The 15650-nt window shown below is 57.9% G+C and overlaps 2 protein-coding genes across 5 annotated transcripts; one reads left to right on the top strand and one right to left on the bottom strand.

Annotated features, from left to right (window-relative positions):
• Window positions 1–1784: 1784 nt before the first annotated feature.
• CIB2 (calcium and integrin binding family member 2) lies at window positions 1785–7780 on the top strand. 4 transcript variants are annotated; one of them, XM_055143431.1, is made up of 6 exons: window positions 1785–1937; window positions 4661–4695; window positions 5866–5977; window positions 6556–6796; window positions 7042–7237; window positions 7369–7780. In XM_055143431.1, exons 1-6 carry the CDS (start codon window positions 1887–1889, stop codon window positions 7388–7390), a joined length of 657 nt encoding a protein of 218 aa, XP_054999406.1. In that variant the 5' UTR covers window positions 1785–1886; the 3' UTR covers window positions 7391–7780. The 4 variants fall into 4 exon arrangements, with proteins under 4 accessions (XP_054999406.1, XP_004617678.1, XP_004617679.1 ...); XM_004617621.2 differs by having other exon boundaries at window positions 1789–1937; window positions 6649–6796; XM_004617622.2 differs by lacking the exons at window positions 4661–4695; window positions 5866–5977 and having other exon boundaries at window positions 1792–1937; window positions 6649–6796.
• A 129-nt stretch (window positions 7781–7909) lies between these two features.
• On the bottom strand, window positions 7910–14870 carry SH2D7 (SH2 domain containing 7). Its single transcript, XM_055143429.1, has 5 exons — window positions 13911–14870; window positions 13658–13747; window positions 11079–11244; window positions 10672–10866; window positions 7910–9855 (listed from the first exon to the last, which is right to left on the bottom strand). Exons 1-5 carry the CDS (start codon window positions 14084–14086, stop codon window positions 9295–9297), a joined length of 1188 nt encoding a protein of 395 aa, XP_054999404.1. The 5' UTR covers window positions 14087–14870; the 3' UTR covers window positions 7910–9294.
• Window positions 14871–15650: the final 780 nt, after the last annotated feature.

Here is a 15650-nt window from a genome sequence, read left to right as displayed (position 1 = left end):
GAAAGGCGAGTGTTCAGGCTCAGGTCATGTCAAATAGGAGTGTCTGATCAGACTCACAAATATAAAATATAAGAAATGCCCACCACAGCCCTGGCCCCTATTCATGGTATTTACAAGACTGTGAAACACTAGGGCTGGGCCCCTTTAGTTGGAGAGGACTGCAGGTTCTCATCTCTTACACTGTGGGCAAGACAGTATCACCAGATGTGAATTCAGTTACAGTTACCAACCAGTGTGTGACCTTGGGCAGATCATTTTGAGCTGGGATAGTAATATGCCACCAGACTTCCACAGCCCATGGGCAATGCCCTGCCCATAATGGAGAGCTTCACGCCAGGCTAGGCTTAGAGAGACAGCCTGCTTCTTCTCTGTCTGCTCTTGCAAGCTAACAAGATCTATTGCTCTCAGGGATGACACAAATAAACTGTACTTTTTGCAGTCTTACTTAGTTGAGTTAGAACATCTGTGGAATAGAACACACCTCTGAATTTAGAAATTAACACAGGTGAAGGACTGGATATCTAATAGGAGGCTCTATTTGCTGTGCTGGGTGGCTTTTGCCCCAGAAAATGTTCTGGCCTTTGTCACATTTCTCTAGACACAGTAAATCTCTTAAATTCTTTTCAGTCTTGAGTTCGCATCAAGGACACAAAGGCCAGCTAATCCTGTCGTCCTCCCAGAGGGACCCAGAAGGCCTGAGATACCCTGCCTTGGCAGGCCAAAGGCCAGATGGGCTTCTCAGCCAACAGTTCGAGAGGGCGGGGTCCTAGAGGGCCTCACCACTGACCCCTGCCCTTCCCTGGGGAGGCCCTAAGAGACAGGCTTTCCAAGGTTGCCACTTTCACCTCTACTTCTCACTGATGTCCCGGGCCGGGTCAAGTGCGCCCCATATTGCACTGCCAGCTTCAACTATGGCTCTCCCCAGCACAGTGGCCACCTGCAGACTCGGGCTGCAGCACCAGAGCTGTCGGATAGCGCCCCTCTTACGCCCCGCCCCATGTCCCCGCCATCTGCCAGCTTCCCAGCCTTACTCACTTTCCTTTAAAAGTTAGTCCCGCCCATGCCCGTCCCATCAGCGTCAAGGTCCACCCCGCTGCCAGCCCGCTACATCTGACGAGCTAGCTGCCCTGTGTGAGCAGCAAGCACCTGGCAAGGGGCGGGTCCTTCACGTGAGGCAGGATGACTAGGGGCGGGGCCCGCATATGGGCGGAGCCTTATGTGGGCAGAGCCCCAGGGGGCTTGGCCTGCATGAGGCGGGTCCGGGATATGGGCGGAGCCTAGTATGGGCGTGCCCTGCATGTGGGCGGGGCCTTGTTGTGGGCGGGGGCTCACGTGAGGCAGGTGGTGGGCGGGACCTGCATGTGGGACTGGGCGTGCTCCTGGTGCGTGGGCGCGACGGAGGCGGGGCCTGAGCGGTGGTGGGGCGACGGGGACGGGGCCGACACGGCGTGGGGGTCGACAGGGGCGGAGGCACTGCAGGGAGGAGGCAGAGCGGGGCGGGGCCTGCTTTAGGGCGAGGGTGACCAGGGCAGGACGTGCACCTCGGAAGGGGGCGACAGCGGGGAGGGGGCGACAGTGGGGCGGGGCCAGCATTGGGGCGGGGCCTGCATTGGGGCGCGGACACTTTGGGACGCGGGCCTACGTTGGGGCGGGGGTCTGCATTGGGGAGAGGCCTGTATTGGGGCGGGGCCTGCATTGGGGCGAGGCCTGTATTGGGGCGGGGCCTGCATTGGGGCGAGGCCTGTATTGGGGCGGGGCCTGCATTGGGGCGGGGCTCAGCGGGGCGGGGGCTCAGCGGCGCGGCGCCAGGCGGGGGGGAGGGGCTGGCCGGTGGACGCTGCCCGCTGAGCTGAGCCGGCCGCGGTGCGGGCGCGGACGCGGCGGCCATGGGAAACAAGCAGACCATATTCACGGAGGAGCAGCTGGACAACTACCAGGTGAGTGCGCCCGCCCTGCGCCCTGTCCCGGCCTCGAGGGAGCTGCCGGCGCCGCTAACGCGAGCATGACCTTGGGCCCAACCTCACTTTCCCGTGGGGAGAGGGGGTCTTGCCCCTTCAGCGCTGGGGATGGAGCCGGCAGAGAGGGCCTCGCTCGGGTCCTATCGGAAGCTGCACCGTCCCCAAGTGCTCTTGTTCATCTTAGGGTCTTTCATGCTCCCCACATTGAAACTGATGCGAGCGGTGGCAGACCCTCGCCAGCCCTCTCAGCTCCCTTCCCGTCGGGGACTGTCCCTCCCCATCAGGATCGTGAAAACTGATGGGCAGGGGCCCCAGGCCTGCTCACAGCTCCTGACCCTCGCCAGCCCTGGCTCCCCACCCACCCACACTCACACACACCCTCGTGTGTTCTTTTGTACAGGCTCAGTGGGCATCCCCAGTGCCTTCCCTGGCTGGGTTTCGGGCAGGGTGGGAGTAGGGCTGTGAGGAGCAGTGCTGAAGGAGGGGCTTCCCTCTGAGGCCTCCTCACAGCAGGGTTTGGCCCTGTCTCCTGAGGGTGGGGGGCCAGCACTGGGTGGTCTCCCCGTGCAGTGTTTGAGAGAAAATGAAGGAGCCCCCCTTTTTGTGTGTGGGAGTCCCAACAGTGGCTCAAGCCACCTTGTGCAGGGGGACATTCCCTTGGCCTCAGACCTCAGTGTTTCTGGACAGGTGGTGGCCTGAGAACAGCAGAGAAGAGTCTTTGTTCTGACTGGGGGGTGCAGGACTGATGCAGCTGAAATTGCCCTGAGCAGGCACGGCTGGAGGAGGCTGCAGTTCGGCATAACAGGACCGGGGGCCCTCAGACCCGCTGTATTGGGTTTCCCTGGGAGCTGGCCCAGGTCTGGGTTCTGATCCGCCAGGCCGAGTGGAGCCAAGAGGCTGAGAAACCTGAGAGCTTCAGTCTTCTTCCCTGACTCTACCGGCTCCCGAAGACCAGTGGCTGATTGGGTGGCCCTGAGTGACAGCCACAGTCCTGTGACCCCAGGGACCCTGTCCAGTCCCCAAGTTCCAGCGGGACTGCCTTCTACAAATGAGCCCCCCAACCCTAAGGAGGGCCCGACTTTGCAGAGCTCAGGCCTGAAAGCCTCCCCCCTCCCACACCCTTGCCTACCCCCTGCAGTCCCCACACTCCCACCCTGGGCCTCTCAGCACCCCCATCCCCCCCACCCCCACACCCCGCCTCCCCCATTCCTTCCTCTTTCTTTGAACAGACAGCACAGATGAGTGTCCTGAAAGTTGGGACTGGCTGTAGAAAGAACCCATGGAGAGGGCCAAGGGCAACTCATGGCCCTGTACTAGCCACCACATGGACCCCCTGGGTGGTCTCCACTGGACCTGAGCTTTGAACCAACTGGTTGACTGTGACAATGACAAAAGGTGCCCTCCAGACACCCTGAGTACTGACTCCCCCCACCCTCAGCTTTCTTTGAAAAAAAGGAGCCTCTGCGGACAAAGAAGTGCAATTCCCTACTGCAGGGCCAAAAGTGGCTTGAGTGGGTCAGTCCAGGCTGACTGGCCTCCACTACCTTCTTGTCCCCTCCCCTGGACCCCATCTTCCAGGCAACTGGGGTACCCTGACTCTGTGTTCATAACCTGTCTGCACCTTCACCTCACCCCAGTCTCAACTCCATTGAGTGCTGGGGGCCCAGGATGTATATCTCCATTCCTTGACAGTGGTCCACATTCTCCCACTTACATGTCTCAGGCTGGCTGAACACTGTTCAGTGAAGAGCCATACCAGCCGTGACCTGGAGGGTGGGACCAGGCCCAGGGAGGCCATGGATGCATGGAGGATGGGGCTCCATGTGCCTACCCCGGCTCATTGCTCCCCAGCCCACCCTCATGTCTCTTTATGTTTTTTTGTTTTTTTCTCTTTTTTTTTTGCTTTTTGGGTCACACCTGGCAATGCACAGGGGTGAATCCTGGCTCTGCACTCAGTAATTACCCGTGGCGGTGCTCAGGGGACCATATGGGATGCTGGGAATTGAACCTGGGTTGGCCGCGTGCAAGGCAAACACCCTACCTGCTGTGCTATCGCTCCAGCCCCCCTCATGTCTCTTTTAAATTTTGTTTTTTTTTGGGGGGGCCACACCTGGTGATACTCAGGGATTACTCCTGGCTCTACACACAGGAATTACTCCTGGCAGTGCTCGGGGGAACATATGGGATGCTGGGGATTGAACCCGGGTCCACATGCAAGGCAAACGCCCTTCCTGCTGTACTAAGGCTCCAGGCCCCTACCCACCCTCATGTCTCTGAGCTGGGACCTGCACCTGATGACTGTCCCTGTGGGGGACGCTGAGGGCCTGGAGACTGCAGCCAGTAAGCAGGTGGGGGCAGACACATGGGAAGCAGATGCTGCATGAGGCAGAAAGCCTTGGTCCCTCAACCCTGCTCAGGGCTGTCCCACTCTGTAGATGAGGGACACAGGCTCTGAGGAGCCTCAGCTCTATGGGGCCCAGACCATCCCCTCCGCCTGCCGTAGGCTCAGAGCCCAGGGCTACAGCCCAGAACCTGGATGAGCTCCCAAGAAACATGCACCCACTGTGTACCCGTGTCCTGGCCAGGACAAAGGTGGACAGCTCCCGCTCTGTGCTGCTGTCCTATGTCCCTCATCCTCCAGCCTGCTTCCCCTGGAGGACAGGAGTGAGCAGGACCACACAGCACTGTGCTTCCCTCCGCAGGACTGCACCTTCTTCAACAAGAAGGACATTCTCAAGTAAGTGTGGCCGGCCACAGGCAATGGGGACGGCTTTGGGTCACATGGATTCAGGCCCTGAGCCCAGGAGCAGATGGTGGGCAGGACTCACAGATACCAGGAAACCTGCCTCAAGCCATGTCAGCCAACCCGGGTATCAGGTGGCGGCAGCCGCACAGCCGGTGTCCGATCACATCCTGGGGAGGGGGCAGAGCTGGCCCAGCCCTGCTGCTAGGATCCCCCCTCACTCTGCTCAGTGGTGGGGACCCTGCTGCCACCGCAGATGGTGGGGCGAGGGTCGGTAAACCAGGGCTCAGCCCCATCACACTCCAAGTTCTGCAGAGCTGCAGGTCTTCTGCGAGATCGGGAAAGGGACCCTGTGAGGGGTTTGCAGAGGTGTTGTGTGAAGCTGGTGTGAGCGTGGGGTGGGGTCCACTGAGACAGAGGCCCAGTGAGCAGGAAACACAGCTGGTACCTCCTTTCAAAGCCCACAGTACCTTGGTATGGATCCCTGGCTTGGCACTGCCCAGCTAGGCTGTGTTTGCCGCCTGTCCACTGTGCCATCCTATCCCAACCACAGTGGCCCCACACCTCCTTCTAGGGGCTTGTGAGGGCACGAGCAGGTGGAGCATTGTGGGGGTCTTGGCTCCCTGCAGGTTCCTTGCCCAACCCCCAGACCCTACAGCTCAGCCCAGGAGCCCACAAACAGGCCTGGACAGACACGCCCCAGATAGCTAAGGGCTATCCTGAGGGAACCTGAGCAGCCAGAAGGGGCTCCTGACCCAGTCAGAGCAGCAGCACAGCCCCCTGAGCAGTCCCCTCCTCAGTCAGAGTTGGGCTGCCTCCCCACGCCCCCTCTAGACTGTGCTTCTCAGAGGTGGGAGGTGGGAGGGGGGACCATGCCTTGGCACAGAGCTGTGCCAGTCCAAATTTCACCATCTCATCACTGAAACACCCATGGCAGGACTAACAAGTGACGCCTGAGCTAACAGGGAGAGTGTTTGACAGTTTCTGGAATTTTTTTCCCAGATTGGGTTTTTCCAATTCTCCTTGGGTTTTCCTTAAAAAACTTTCTGGCTTTTTTTCTGGGATGCTCGGCTAAGGGCACAGGCCCTCCCCTCCCTCAGCCTGCTGGGTTCTGCAGCGAGGCCCGGGAGGCTGATGGGGTACTCTCTCTGTCCCCCCACCCAGGCTGCACGCACGCTTCTATGAGCTGGCCCCCAACCTCGTGCCCATGGACTACAGGAAGAGCCCAATTGTGCACGTGCCCATGAGCCTTATCATCCAGATGCCTGAGCTGCGGGTACGGGGGTCATGGGAGAGTCCAGGGCCAAGGGCTGCAGACCAGGTGAGGCAGGACTGGGGTGGGAAGCACAGAGGCTGTGTGGCCCAACAGGTGGAACCCACCTCACTGTTCTCATCTGCATGACACCATGAAGGGTGCCCTCTCTGGAGGTAGGGGTCACTGCTGCCTGCTCCCTTACTCTGGGCGTTGGCCAGGCGATTACCTCGGAGGTTTGCAGCCCTGTGTGTCCCAGGAGTTCTGGGTACCCAGCCTGCAGGCCCATGCTCAGACCAGCCTCAAGACTTACCAGCAAGCTGCCGCTCTGGTCCTCGGGCCCCGCAATGGGGCAGTGGCTCTCCTGGCCTTTCCTGGCATGCACAGCAGAGTGGCTGGCCTGAGAGGAGCCTCCCTACAGCTCAGCCACAGCTACCCATGTCCCCAGGAGGTGCCACTGTGACCTCTTTCCTGAGGAACAGCGGTAAGCATGATCTTGGTGTGGACCCTTTGCACCAGGCTCAGGGGCACGGGCGCGTGGTGCTCCCAGCTCCTCGACAGTCTGGGGACATGCCCACAGCACATGGCCTGCTTCCCACCAGCTCCTGCCCGCAGAGGTTCCGGCCCCCTCTGTGAGCACCAGGATGGGCTCAGGGACACTGCTCGGTGCCCCTCACCTGCACACGGTCCCCCAGGAGAACCCGTTCAAGGAGCGGATCGTGGAGGCGTTCTCCGAGGAAGGCGACGGCAATCTCACCTTCAACGACTTCGTAGACATGTTCTCAGTGCTCTGCGAGTCAGCACCCCGAGACCTCAAAGCCAGCTATGCCTTCAAGATCTATGGTAATGGGGTGGGGCAAGGAGGGAGCAGGAGGCCTGGGCGTGGCCTGGGCGCTCATGAGTGTGGTGGTGAGGGCTGCCTGTGAGTGTGCTAGCAGGATGCCACTGAGTAGGTGGTGCGGGGTGCCTTTGCATAGTGGCAGGGGCTGCCTGTGCCGGGCAGCAGTGTTCCCAGGGCCGCCTGTGTGCACAGGGGCTGAGCAGGGCCTGTCGGGAGCTGCCCTGCTAAGCACCCCGCTCGTCCCCAGACTTCAACACTGACAACTTCATCTGCAAGGAGGACCTGGAGCGGACATTGGCTCGGCTCACCAAGTCGGAGCTGGATGAGGACGAGGTGGTGATGGTGTGTGACAAGGTCATTGAGGAGGCCGACCTGGATGGGGATGGCAAGCTGGGCTTTGCTGACTTTGAGGATATGATCGCCAAGGCCCCCGACTTCCTCAGGTGTGGCTTGGGTGCCTGTCCTTCCCAGGGGCTAGTGCTGGGTGCCACGACCTGCCCAGGAGAGCTGTGTGGCAGGGCACTGGTGAACATGCCAGGCTGCCTAATCTTCCCCTCCCCTGCTTTCTTTCCAGCACCTTCCACATCCGGATCTGAGGACTTGACCCACAAGCCCAGCTCCCCGTTCGGCAGTGCTCACTGGGTCCCCAGAATGAGACTGTGGCGCGGGAGTGTACCCATGAACATTTCCTCAGCCCTCTGAGCAAAAAAAATCCTTAACCAGGGAAGAAGGTGGGGACAGGGCCCTTCCCAGACTCAGGATCTGGCCCCAGAACCTCCCACAACCCTGCCTTGCACTCCAGGTCACTCCTGGCAAGGGGCAGGTGCTCACCTGTCCAGGTGCTGGGCCCAGGGCAAAAAGCAGCCAGGATGTATCAGGGAATAAGAAGCTTCCCCCAGACCAACCTGCCCCCACCCGCCCCGACAGGGGACCCTGTCCCTGTCCAGACCCCAGTTCCTGCAGTAAAGCCGTTTTCTTTCTCCCTGCTCTGTCTCAGCCCAACAGGCTCCCAGGGCCGAGCACCACATCAGCACTGACCTTTATTTTAAAGCTGGTCTTGGGGTCACATTGGGATCCAAACTGTGGGTAGAGCCTGGCAGGAGTCAGATGAGTGCTTACAGCCCCTCATGAATGGGAGGGTGGGAAGGGGGCAGCTAACTGTTCCCCTCAACCTTCCTGCTGAGTGCTTCCTATAAGATGCAATGTCCAGTATCCACTAATCAGCTGGGGATTGGCCTCCCCCAGGAGGTGTCAGTGAGGGATGCTGTCAGCCCTGCTCCTGCACTCATCTTGGAAATGGTGTGTAACCCCTGCCCTGTCCTTTCCCCACCACCCAGACCTAGGATAGGACACCAGGCATAGGGATGGGTGGTCGCGGCCAGAGGCTGCTGAATAAGAATGCAGCCTATCTCCAGAGCAGCCTGTTTGGACCTGAGGCTCCCTGGTGCCCCCACAGAGCCTGATGGAGCATCCCAGGGGTGGCATCCAGGCCTTCTTCAGGCTCTGGGCTTCTTGTCAGTGAAGAACATCTTTCGGAGCTTCTCGGGCTGCAAAAGGGGAGAAGATGCTGGAGCCAGGGCTGGGGTGTCTGGGCTGGGGGCCACCAACACAGACCTGGGGGCTGGGCTGAGCTAGGGAAGGGCCCTGTGGCATCCCAGTGCCTGCAGCTGTGGGGGGAAGTGCTGTGCCCTTTGGAGGCAGAGTATGGGACATATGGGGACAAGGATAGCATTGTGGACCTCTGTAGAACTTCATAGACAGGGCCCGGGAACAGGGGCCCCAGCCTCCTGATCTTCATAATGGCCTTTCAGTTGAACTTGTCTCTGCCTGGTCCCCCAGGAACTTCAGGATGGCCTCTCCCTGTGGGCTCCAGCAGATGGGCACTGGTGCAGAGACTGAGGAAGGGCCTCCACATCCCAGGAGCCTCAACTCCCTCCTAGTCCCTGAGCTGCCTGGGAGCTTCCTCAAATCACCACACACAACCCACTTCACCCTTCACTTCACCCCACCTCACTCCACACCACACACCCACCTCACACCACCACCACACACCACGTCCCACATTCTACCTCATATCCCACCTCACAACCACACCACACCCCATCCCATCCCACACCTCACTCAACATCACACATCCCATCCCACACCACACCACATACCCCATTTCACCCCACTCCACACCCCACCCCACCCCATACCACACACCCACCTCACACTACTACACCACACAATAACGCACACTCCACCTCATACCCCACCTCACACCCCACCACACACCATACACCTCCCCTCATACCACATACTCCACATCACACCCCACCTCATACCACACCACACATTACATACCCACCTCACACCATACCACACACCCACTTCACATCGTGTCACATACCTCATATCACTACACAGTGCACACCATTCCACACACCCCACCTCACACCACAACCTACCATGCATTCCATCCCACTCACCACCATCACATCGCCCACACACCCCCGGCTCACATACTCACCTTCTGGGCCCGTCCAGAGTCCTTGTTTCTGGCTGCTGGGATCTGCTCATAGGTGTTTCCAGGATCCAGGGGCACAGGGCCCCTTGAGATTCTATCATAGCTGCAGTCCAGTGGCCCTGAGCCTCTCCGGAGGGGGCTCTGTGCTGGGCCCCCCCAGCAGACCTGGACAGACTCATAGGTGCTGCCATCCCCCTGCTGGGGCCTGGTCTTGTCAGCAAGGCTGGTGGAGCCGATGGCCTCGTAGGTGTCTGCAGCGCCATCGGGTGAGCTGTGCTGAGACCCCTGACTCCAGGATATGATGGAGATCCCTGGGGCCCCAGCACTGGGTGCCAGAAAGAGGCCCCGGGGACCGGGAGTTGCATCTGAGAGTCTCTGCGGGGCTTCCTGGCTTGGGACTGGTGTGAGTCGGCCGGACACCTCGGTGTTCAGGCCCCCTGGAGCCTGCTTGGTTTTCCTCAGGTCTGCGTAGATGATGTCATTGGGGCTTCCCTGGGGCTTGTCCAGAAGGGAGGCACTGCGCTCAGGGAGGGGTGGCACCTTGTCGGAGGCCTGCAACAATGGGAGACCCTCTGAGAGCTACCCCCATCAGGCCCTCAGTGAACCTACGGTCTCTAGAAAAGCAGGGCCCTGTCCTTGCCTCAGTTTATCCAACTTCCATCCACAGGCATTGGTTGCTTGGTTCAGGCTCCTACCTCCCACTCAGGTCTCTAAGGCCATCTTGATCCACCTCTCCCGCACACATTCTGTCTGTGCTCTCCCAGGTGGCCCTTGAGCCCCCCTCTGCTATCCAGCAGGCATCTGAGCACCAGAGGTACCAGTAACTGTGTGTAATTGCACAGCTCTCAGGGGTGCTGACAACGGAACTACTGTGAGTCTGACGCCATGGGACATGGCGTGTTGTGTGAGATATGGTGTGAGATGTGGTGTGGGATATGGTGGTGTGGGGCGTGGTATGGGATGGAGTGTGGAGCCACATGACTCCACATGGTCCCTGAGACGAGATGTGTGAGAAGGTGGGCAAATGCAGGTCCTGGAGCTCTGACTTTTGTGAAAAGCCCTGGGCATGGCACAATGAGGCAGGTATCTCTGCTCCACTCAGTGTCTCATACCTGAGTGGAGCTGCCTCCACAGCCCAGGGGCTGCCAGCTGAGCACAGGGGACCATGCAGTCTGCTCTGTGGTCCCTCCGCTCCTCCCGCACAAATGCTCCTGACATGAGCTGGGAGTAATGGAGCACTGATCCATAGGAACCTCAGAATGAGCCTATGATGCTCCTCTGGGTGTGGCGAGGTGGCTGCCAGATACCTGACCGGGTCAATACCCACACTCCATAATGCCAGCCTGCCCCAGTGCCCAGGATCCTTACCTGTATATCTTCCTCCTTAGGGACAGTCACCTGGCTCTCTGGGCTCCTCTTCCCATGGAGGAAGGAATCCTGGGGCTTTGGAGATGTCCTGAGACTAGAGGCCTGTTCGGGGGCCACCGGGAGGGGCACTGGGGCTGAGGCGCTGGTTTGCTGGAGTCCCAGGGAGATGGCATCGTATAGTTCACTGTCCTCCTCCTGGGAGTAAGGGCACAGGGCATGTGGTCACACTCTGGCTGGTTCCTGGTGCCCCCAAATGGCTGAGAAGGACTAGGGTTCCACTGCTACCCCATTCCAGTCTCTCCTCTTCAAAGGGTGCCTGATTCTGTACCGAGTGCTTGAGGGATGCAAGCAGAGGGGCCAGAAGAAGGGGCGCTTAGCAGCGGGGCTTTGGGCAGAGGGTCACCTACCCGGGGACAGGCTGTAGCCAGGGTCTCCCCAAAGGGCTCCAGCTGCACCTGCTGGTAGTGGCTCAGCAGCTCAGCCAGCGTGCCGTGGCTCTGGACGTCCCCTGAGATAAGGTAGCGCCGGTTGGGGAGCTGGTTGATGAGGAAGTGGCGGCAGCGGTCACGGCCCCTACAGCACAGGTATGTTAGCAGGAGAGACAAGACCACCTGCTCCACAGCCCTGCTGCTGCCCCCGAGAGTGCCTGTGATTCACTCAAGCCTGGCCTCGGGAGACTCCCGAAGCACAAAGCAGCTGCAGGGGCCTAATGAAGGGACACAACTTTCCATGGAAGTAGAATCAGGGCATCATGAAGTCCAGATCCTGGACTCAGGCCCCTAAGTCCACAAGAAACAAAACGTCAAAGTCTAAAAGATGAGGTCAACCTAGCACAGCTGTCCCGGTTCTGCTGATGCATCCGTCCTTCTGTGAAAAGGAGCTTGCCCGTCAGTGGGTTTCCACACGTAGCCCCAGGCAAAACAGAACACATTTCCAAAAGATGCCTCATTCCCCTTCCGTCCTGTGCTTCCATCACCATGATCAACACCATCACCTTCAACATCACTACTGACCCCATCACTATGACACTCTCACTACCACCACTGACCCCCATCACTACCATGTGACCCTCTTCACCACCATTGGCCACCCCTGACCGCCATCACTACAACACCACCATTTGAACCCCTGTCACCACCACTGACCCCAATCACTATCACTGACCACCACCACCATCTGACTTGTCACAGAGATCCTGCCCTATCCTGTGCCCCATCACCAAAAGCGGGTTTGTTTATCTGGGGTTTCATTTAATGGGGTCATGCAGATTTCCTTTAGTCTCTTCGGTCACCCAACACTTGTCTAGGAGTGGATTCGTGTCTGGTCAGAGGTCACTCTTGTTTCTATCCATGGGCAGCAGTGACTGGCAAGAACCCACAGTTCTCCCACTCCAGCTATGCAGTTAGGTTGCTTCCAGGTGGGCTGTTACAAAGATGGCATCTGCACATTCTTGGTGATTCATCTCTGCTGAGAATGAACCAAGGAGGGGGCCAGGTGGGCTGGGGTTTCCCCAGCTAAGCCTCTGGAAGTGCACCAGTTGCTTCCCACGCTGTCACGGTCTGAGAAGGTATTGTGTTCTCTACCCTGTCCTCTGCACCCCATGTGGCTCACACTGGTTTTTCCCCAGCGGTGACACTGCAGAAATTGCACGCTAAGGCCTTTGGACTCTTCTATAACGGGCCACCTTCACTGCTTATGGTTGGCTCAGGCCATGAGTCTTCCGAAAGGCATGGCTATCCAGGAAGGAACTTGTCTTCTAGGTGATCTCTTTCTGGTCTCATTATGGACAAGACTTCCTGCTTTAAGGGGAATCTGTCCAAAACTAATATGGTCCCCTACATGTTGATGCTTTTGGGCCTCTGAGCAAGTCTTGGTCTCTAAAGACTGAAGTTTTTCCTGGGGTCTCTTCTACAAAGGTGCTGTTTTGCTTTCCCCTCAACTGTGGTCACAGAATGAACTTTCTGCTCAATATGGGTTCTGTGTGGGATGTGGATTCTGTGTGGGATGTGGGTTCTGTATGGAATGTGAGTTCTGTGTGGAATGTGGGTTCCGTATTGAATGTGAGTTCTGATGGGGTTGTGTGAGATATGGGTTCTAGTGGGATGTAGGTTCTGTGTGGAATATGGGTGAGATGTAGGTTCTATATTGAATGTGGGTTCTGTGTGGGGCATGGGTTCTATGTGAGATTTAGGTTCTGTGTGGGATGTGGGTTCTGTGTGGGATGTGGAGTGCAGGGACAAGAGCCTTTTCCCATCTGGATAAGCAGCTGCTCTAGTACTTGGTAAAAGGCCAGTCTCCCTCTCTGAGTTCTCATGATGCCTCTGCTCTGAACCTGGAGCAGAACTGAAGAACGTGAGGGGACTGTGTCTAACCACTCTCTGAGCACCCCTCCTCTGTCTCTGAGATCAGCTTTGCACCCAAGACTACAATGAAAACATGCCTACTTCTGGAAAGACCAATGCAGCTGAGATCCCAAGGAACCTGATATCAGAATGAGTCATTCTTTCTCTTGCCATGAATATTTACCCATACCAGAACTTAAGATTCCAGGCCTGTAGAGAGAAGTAGCACTGGGACGACTATTCGGGCCTATTACAATCCTGGGTTTTGGGTCCTGCTGCAACCCCAGTGATGATTGAGAAAAGTGAAGCACAGAGAGACACAGGACATCTGCTCTCGGCCAAAACTGAAGTGGGTAGATGGAGTGTCTTGAAGCTTGGTTCCTCTCTGATCAGGAACACCACTCCTCCTCCACCTGCCCCCAAGTTTGTGCTGGCTGGGCCTAGCCTCATCCCTGCTGTCCACCAGGCTGGCTCCCATCCTCTCCTCTCTGCCATGGCCTGTACCTGGCCTAGAGCAATGCAGTACTGCCCAGGACAGGTCTGGTGAGCACTGGATGGAGAGCAGGGGAGTGAGCACAGGGGCCAGGGTTGGAGGTCGTGCTTGTCTGCAGGACCAGTTCCAGAGAGAGAAGCTCTGCTCTTACCTATAGGACAGGATGTAGCCGGTGGCCCGGTCACTGAGGCGGATGAGAAAGGAGCCGAGGGACTTGTCCCTGAGCAGCTGTTCCGTCTCCCTGAGCAGAGCACATGCCAGCATTAGGACCCGGCCTTAGAGTGTCAGGAGCAGCCTGCACAGAGTCCAGCATGCCCAGGGGCAGATCGCACCCTCCATCGGGACCCCATGACCTGTAGCCTGTGGGTTCAGCTGAGCATGCTATGGGGCAGGGGCAGACTTACTTGCGTGTGATGAATCCGTGGAACCAGGGGGGCAGAACTCCATTCTGCAGAATGAAGGAGGCCTGTGTCTCTGTGAACCAGCGTAGAGCCAGATTCTGCAGGTTGGCCATGGCCTGGCTTTCCGCAGAGACCCGCTGCCCCCTGCCCAGGCCGAGTGAACTCCGGCTCCCCTCCATGCTGGTGAGTGTGGCATTGGGAGTTCACACCACCTATCTGTGTGCTGTGCTCATTTGCTTATGTCCACACCCCCAACCACCATGCACACAGAGGCCATTGTCTCCATGGGCAGGTGGCCCTGAGTCTCTGATGCTCTGCTTTGAGGGGGCATGGTGGCTGACAGGAGATGTGGGGGAAGGGTCATACTGACAGGCAAGGAGCCCCTGATACCTGGCCAGCACCCCAGGTCTGCTTCCACAGCTCCAACTCTGCAGTCAAGACAAGACAGGCTGAGCACCCCCCAGCTGCACAACGTACCTGTGGCCAGAGGGTTAGTGTAAACACGGGAAGCACTCTGTGCCAAACGCACAGGTATTCTGGTAACCTTCCCTCAACAGACTTGCTTCATTTTTTGTTCTGTTTTGGAGCCACACTTGGCAGTGTTCAGGGGTTACTTCTGTCAGGCTTGGGGATCATATAGGATGCTAGGGATCGTCCTGAGTCGGCCACATATAAGGCAAGTACCCTACCCACTGTATTATCTCTCTAGCTCCCCCAACAGACTTGTTTCTATGGCAACTTGTTTCCATGCATTTGTGTTTGTGCCTTTAAATTCTGTTGGATGCCAGGGAGAAGCCCGGGCACAAAGGGGCTCAGGAAGTGGGGTCTGATCCAGAGCATGTAGCTGCAAAAGCAAGGTCCTGCAAGTAAGTATTCAAATACAAAGGAAAAATGTTTCTAGAATTTTCCATGAGGCTTTCTCTCTCCAGCTCCCTTTAAAGCCGGATGTGTTTATGGGCAGAACCTAGTTATTTGCATAAGAAGACAAAGGTTTTGTGTCCAGGGCAGCAACTGCTGTAGCAAGGCCAGGGAGAAGGTTCCAAAGTCAGGCAAATAAGGGCCTCCGCAGGGAAACTGAGTAGGCTCACATGAGGCCCCTGAGGAGGAGGAGAAGAACCCTGTCTCCAGCCTTGAATTCCCCTGGGAATTCAGGGGCCTGGGTACTACCATAGAGAAAATGGCAGAACTCCCATGAGTCAGTGAATGCAGGGAATGGGGAGGTTGCCCTAGGTGGACACAAGCCTCACAAGTCCAAGGTCCAGTCAGGCCAAGCATCACTGCCAGGAGTATCCTAACTCCCCCAAACCTTAGTGGAGGCTCTTCTAGAAAGAATGGGGGGTGGGGGGCCCTCTCATGAGAACCCATTTATGAAGCCCTCCCCATTCTCACAGTTACTGAAGGTCCAGCTCATCTGACCACAGCTGAATGTCCACTATCGCCTTGTGCAGTGACTGTGGATACACAGAAGAACCAACATCAGCACTTCAGTGTGAAGTCACCTGTGCCCTCAAAGGACACACATGTGCTGTGTGCAGGGCATGCCCGCCCCCCAGCCCCTGGACATGTGTGTGCTGAATGCAAGATCATCACTTCCTCTCTAAAGGACACATGTGTGCTATGTACAGTCCCAGATGGGACTGCCTGCTCTTCAAGGCCCTACAGACACGGGTCTGAGGAGCTCTCGACAGAGGCTCCCCTCAGTCTCTGCGTCCTAGCAGTCCCAGTCCCACCTGCCTGGGACCA

The sequence above is a fragment of the Sorex araneus genome, chromosome 6 (genome assembly GCF_027595985.1).
Source record: "Sorex araneus isolate mSorAra2 chromosome 6, mSorAra2.pri, whole genome shotgun sequence".
In the NCBI taxonomy this organism is placed as follows: Eukaryota; Metazoa; Chordata; class Mammalia; order Eulipotyphla; family Soricidae; genus Sorex; species Sorex araneus.
Note: the sequence above shows the minus strand (reverse complement) of the source record. Positions and strands in the feature narration are given on the sequence as shown.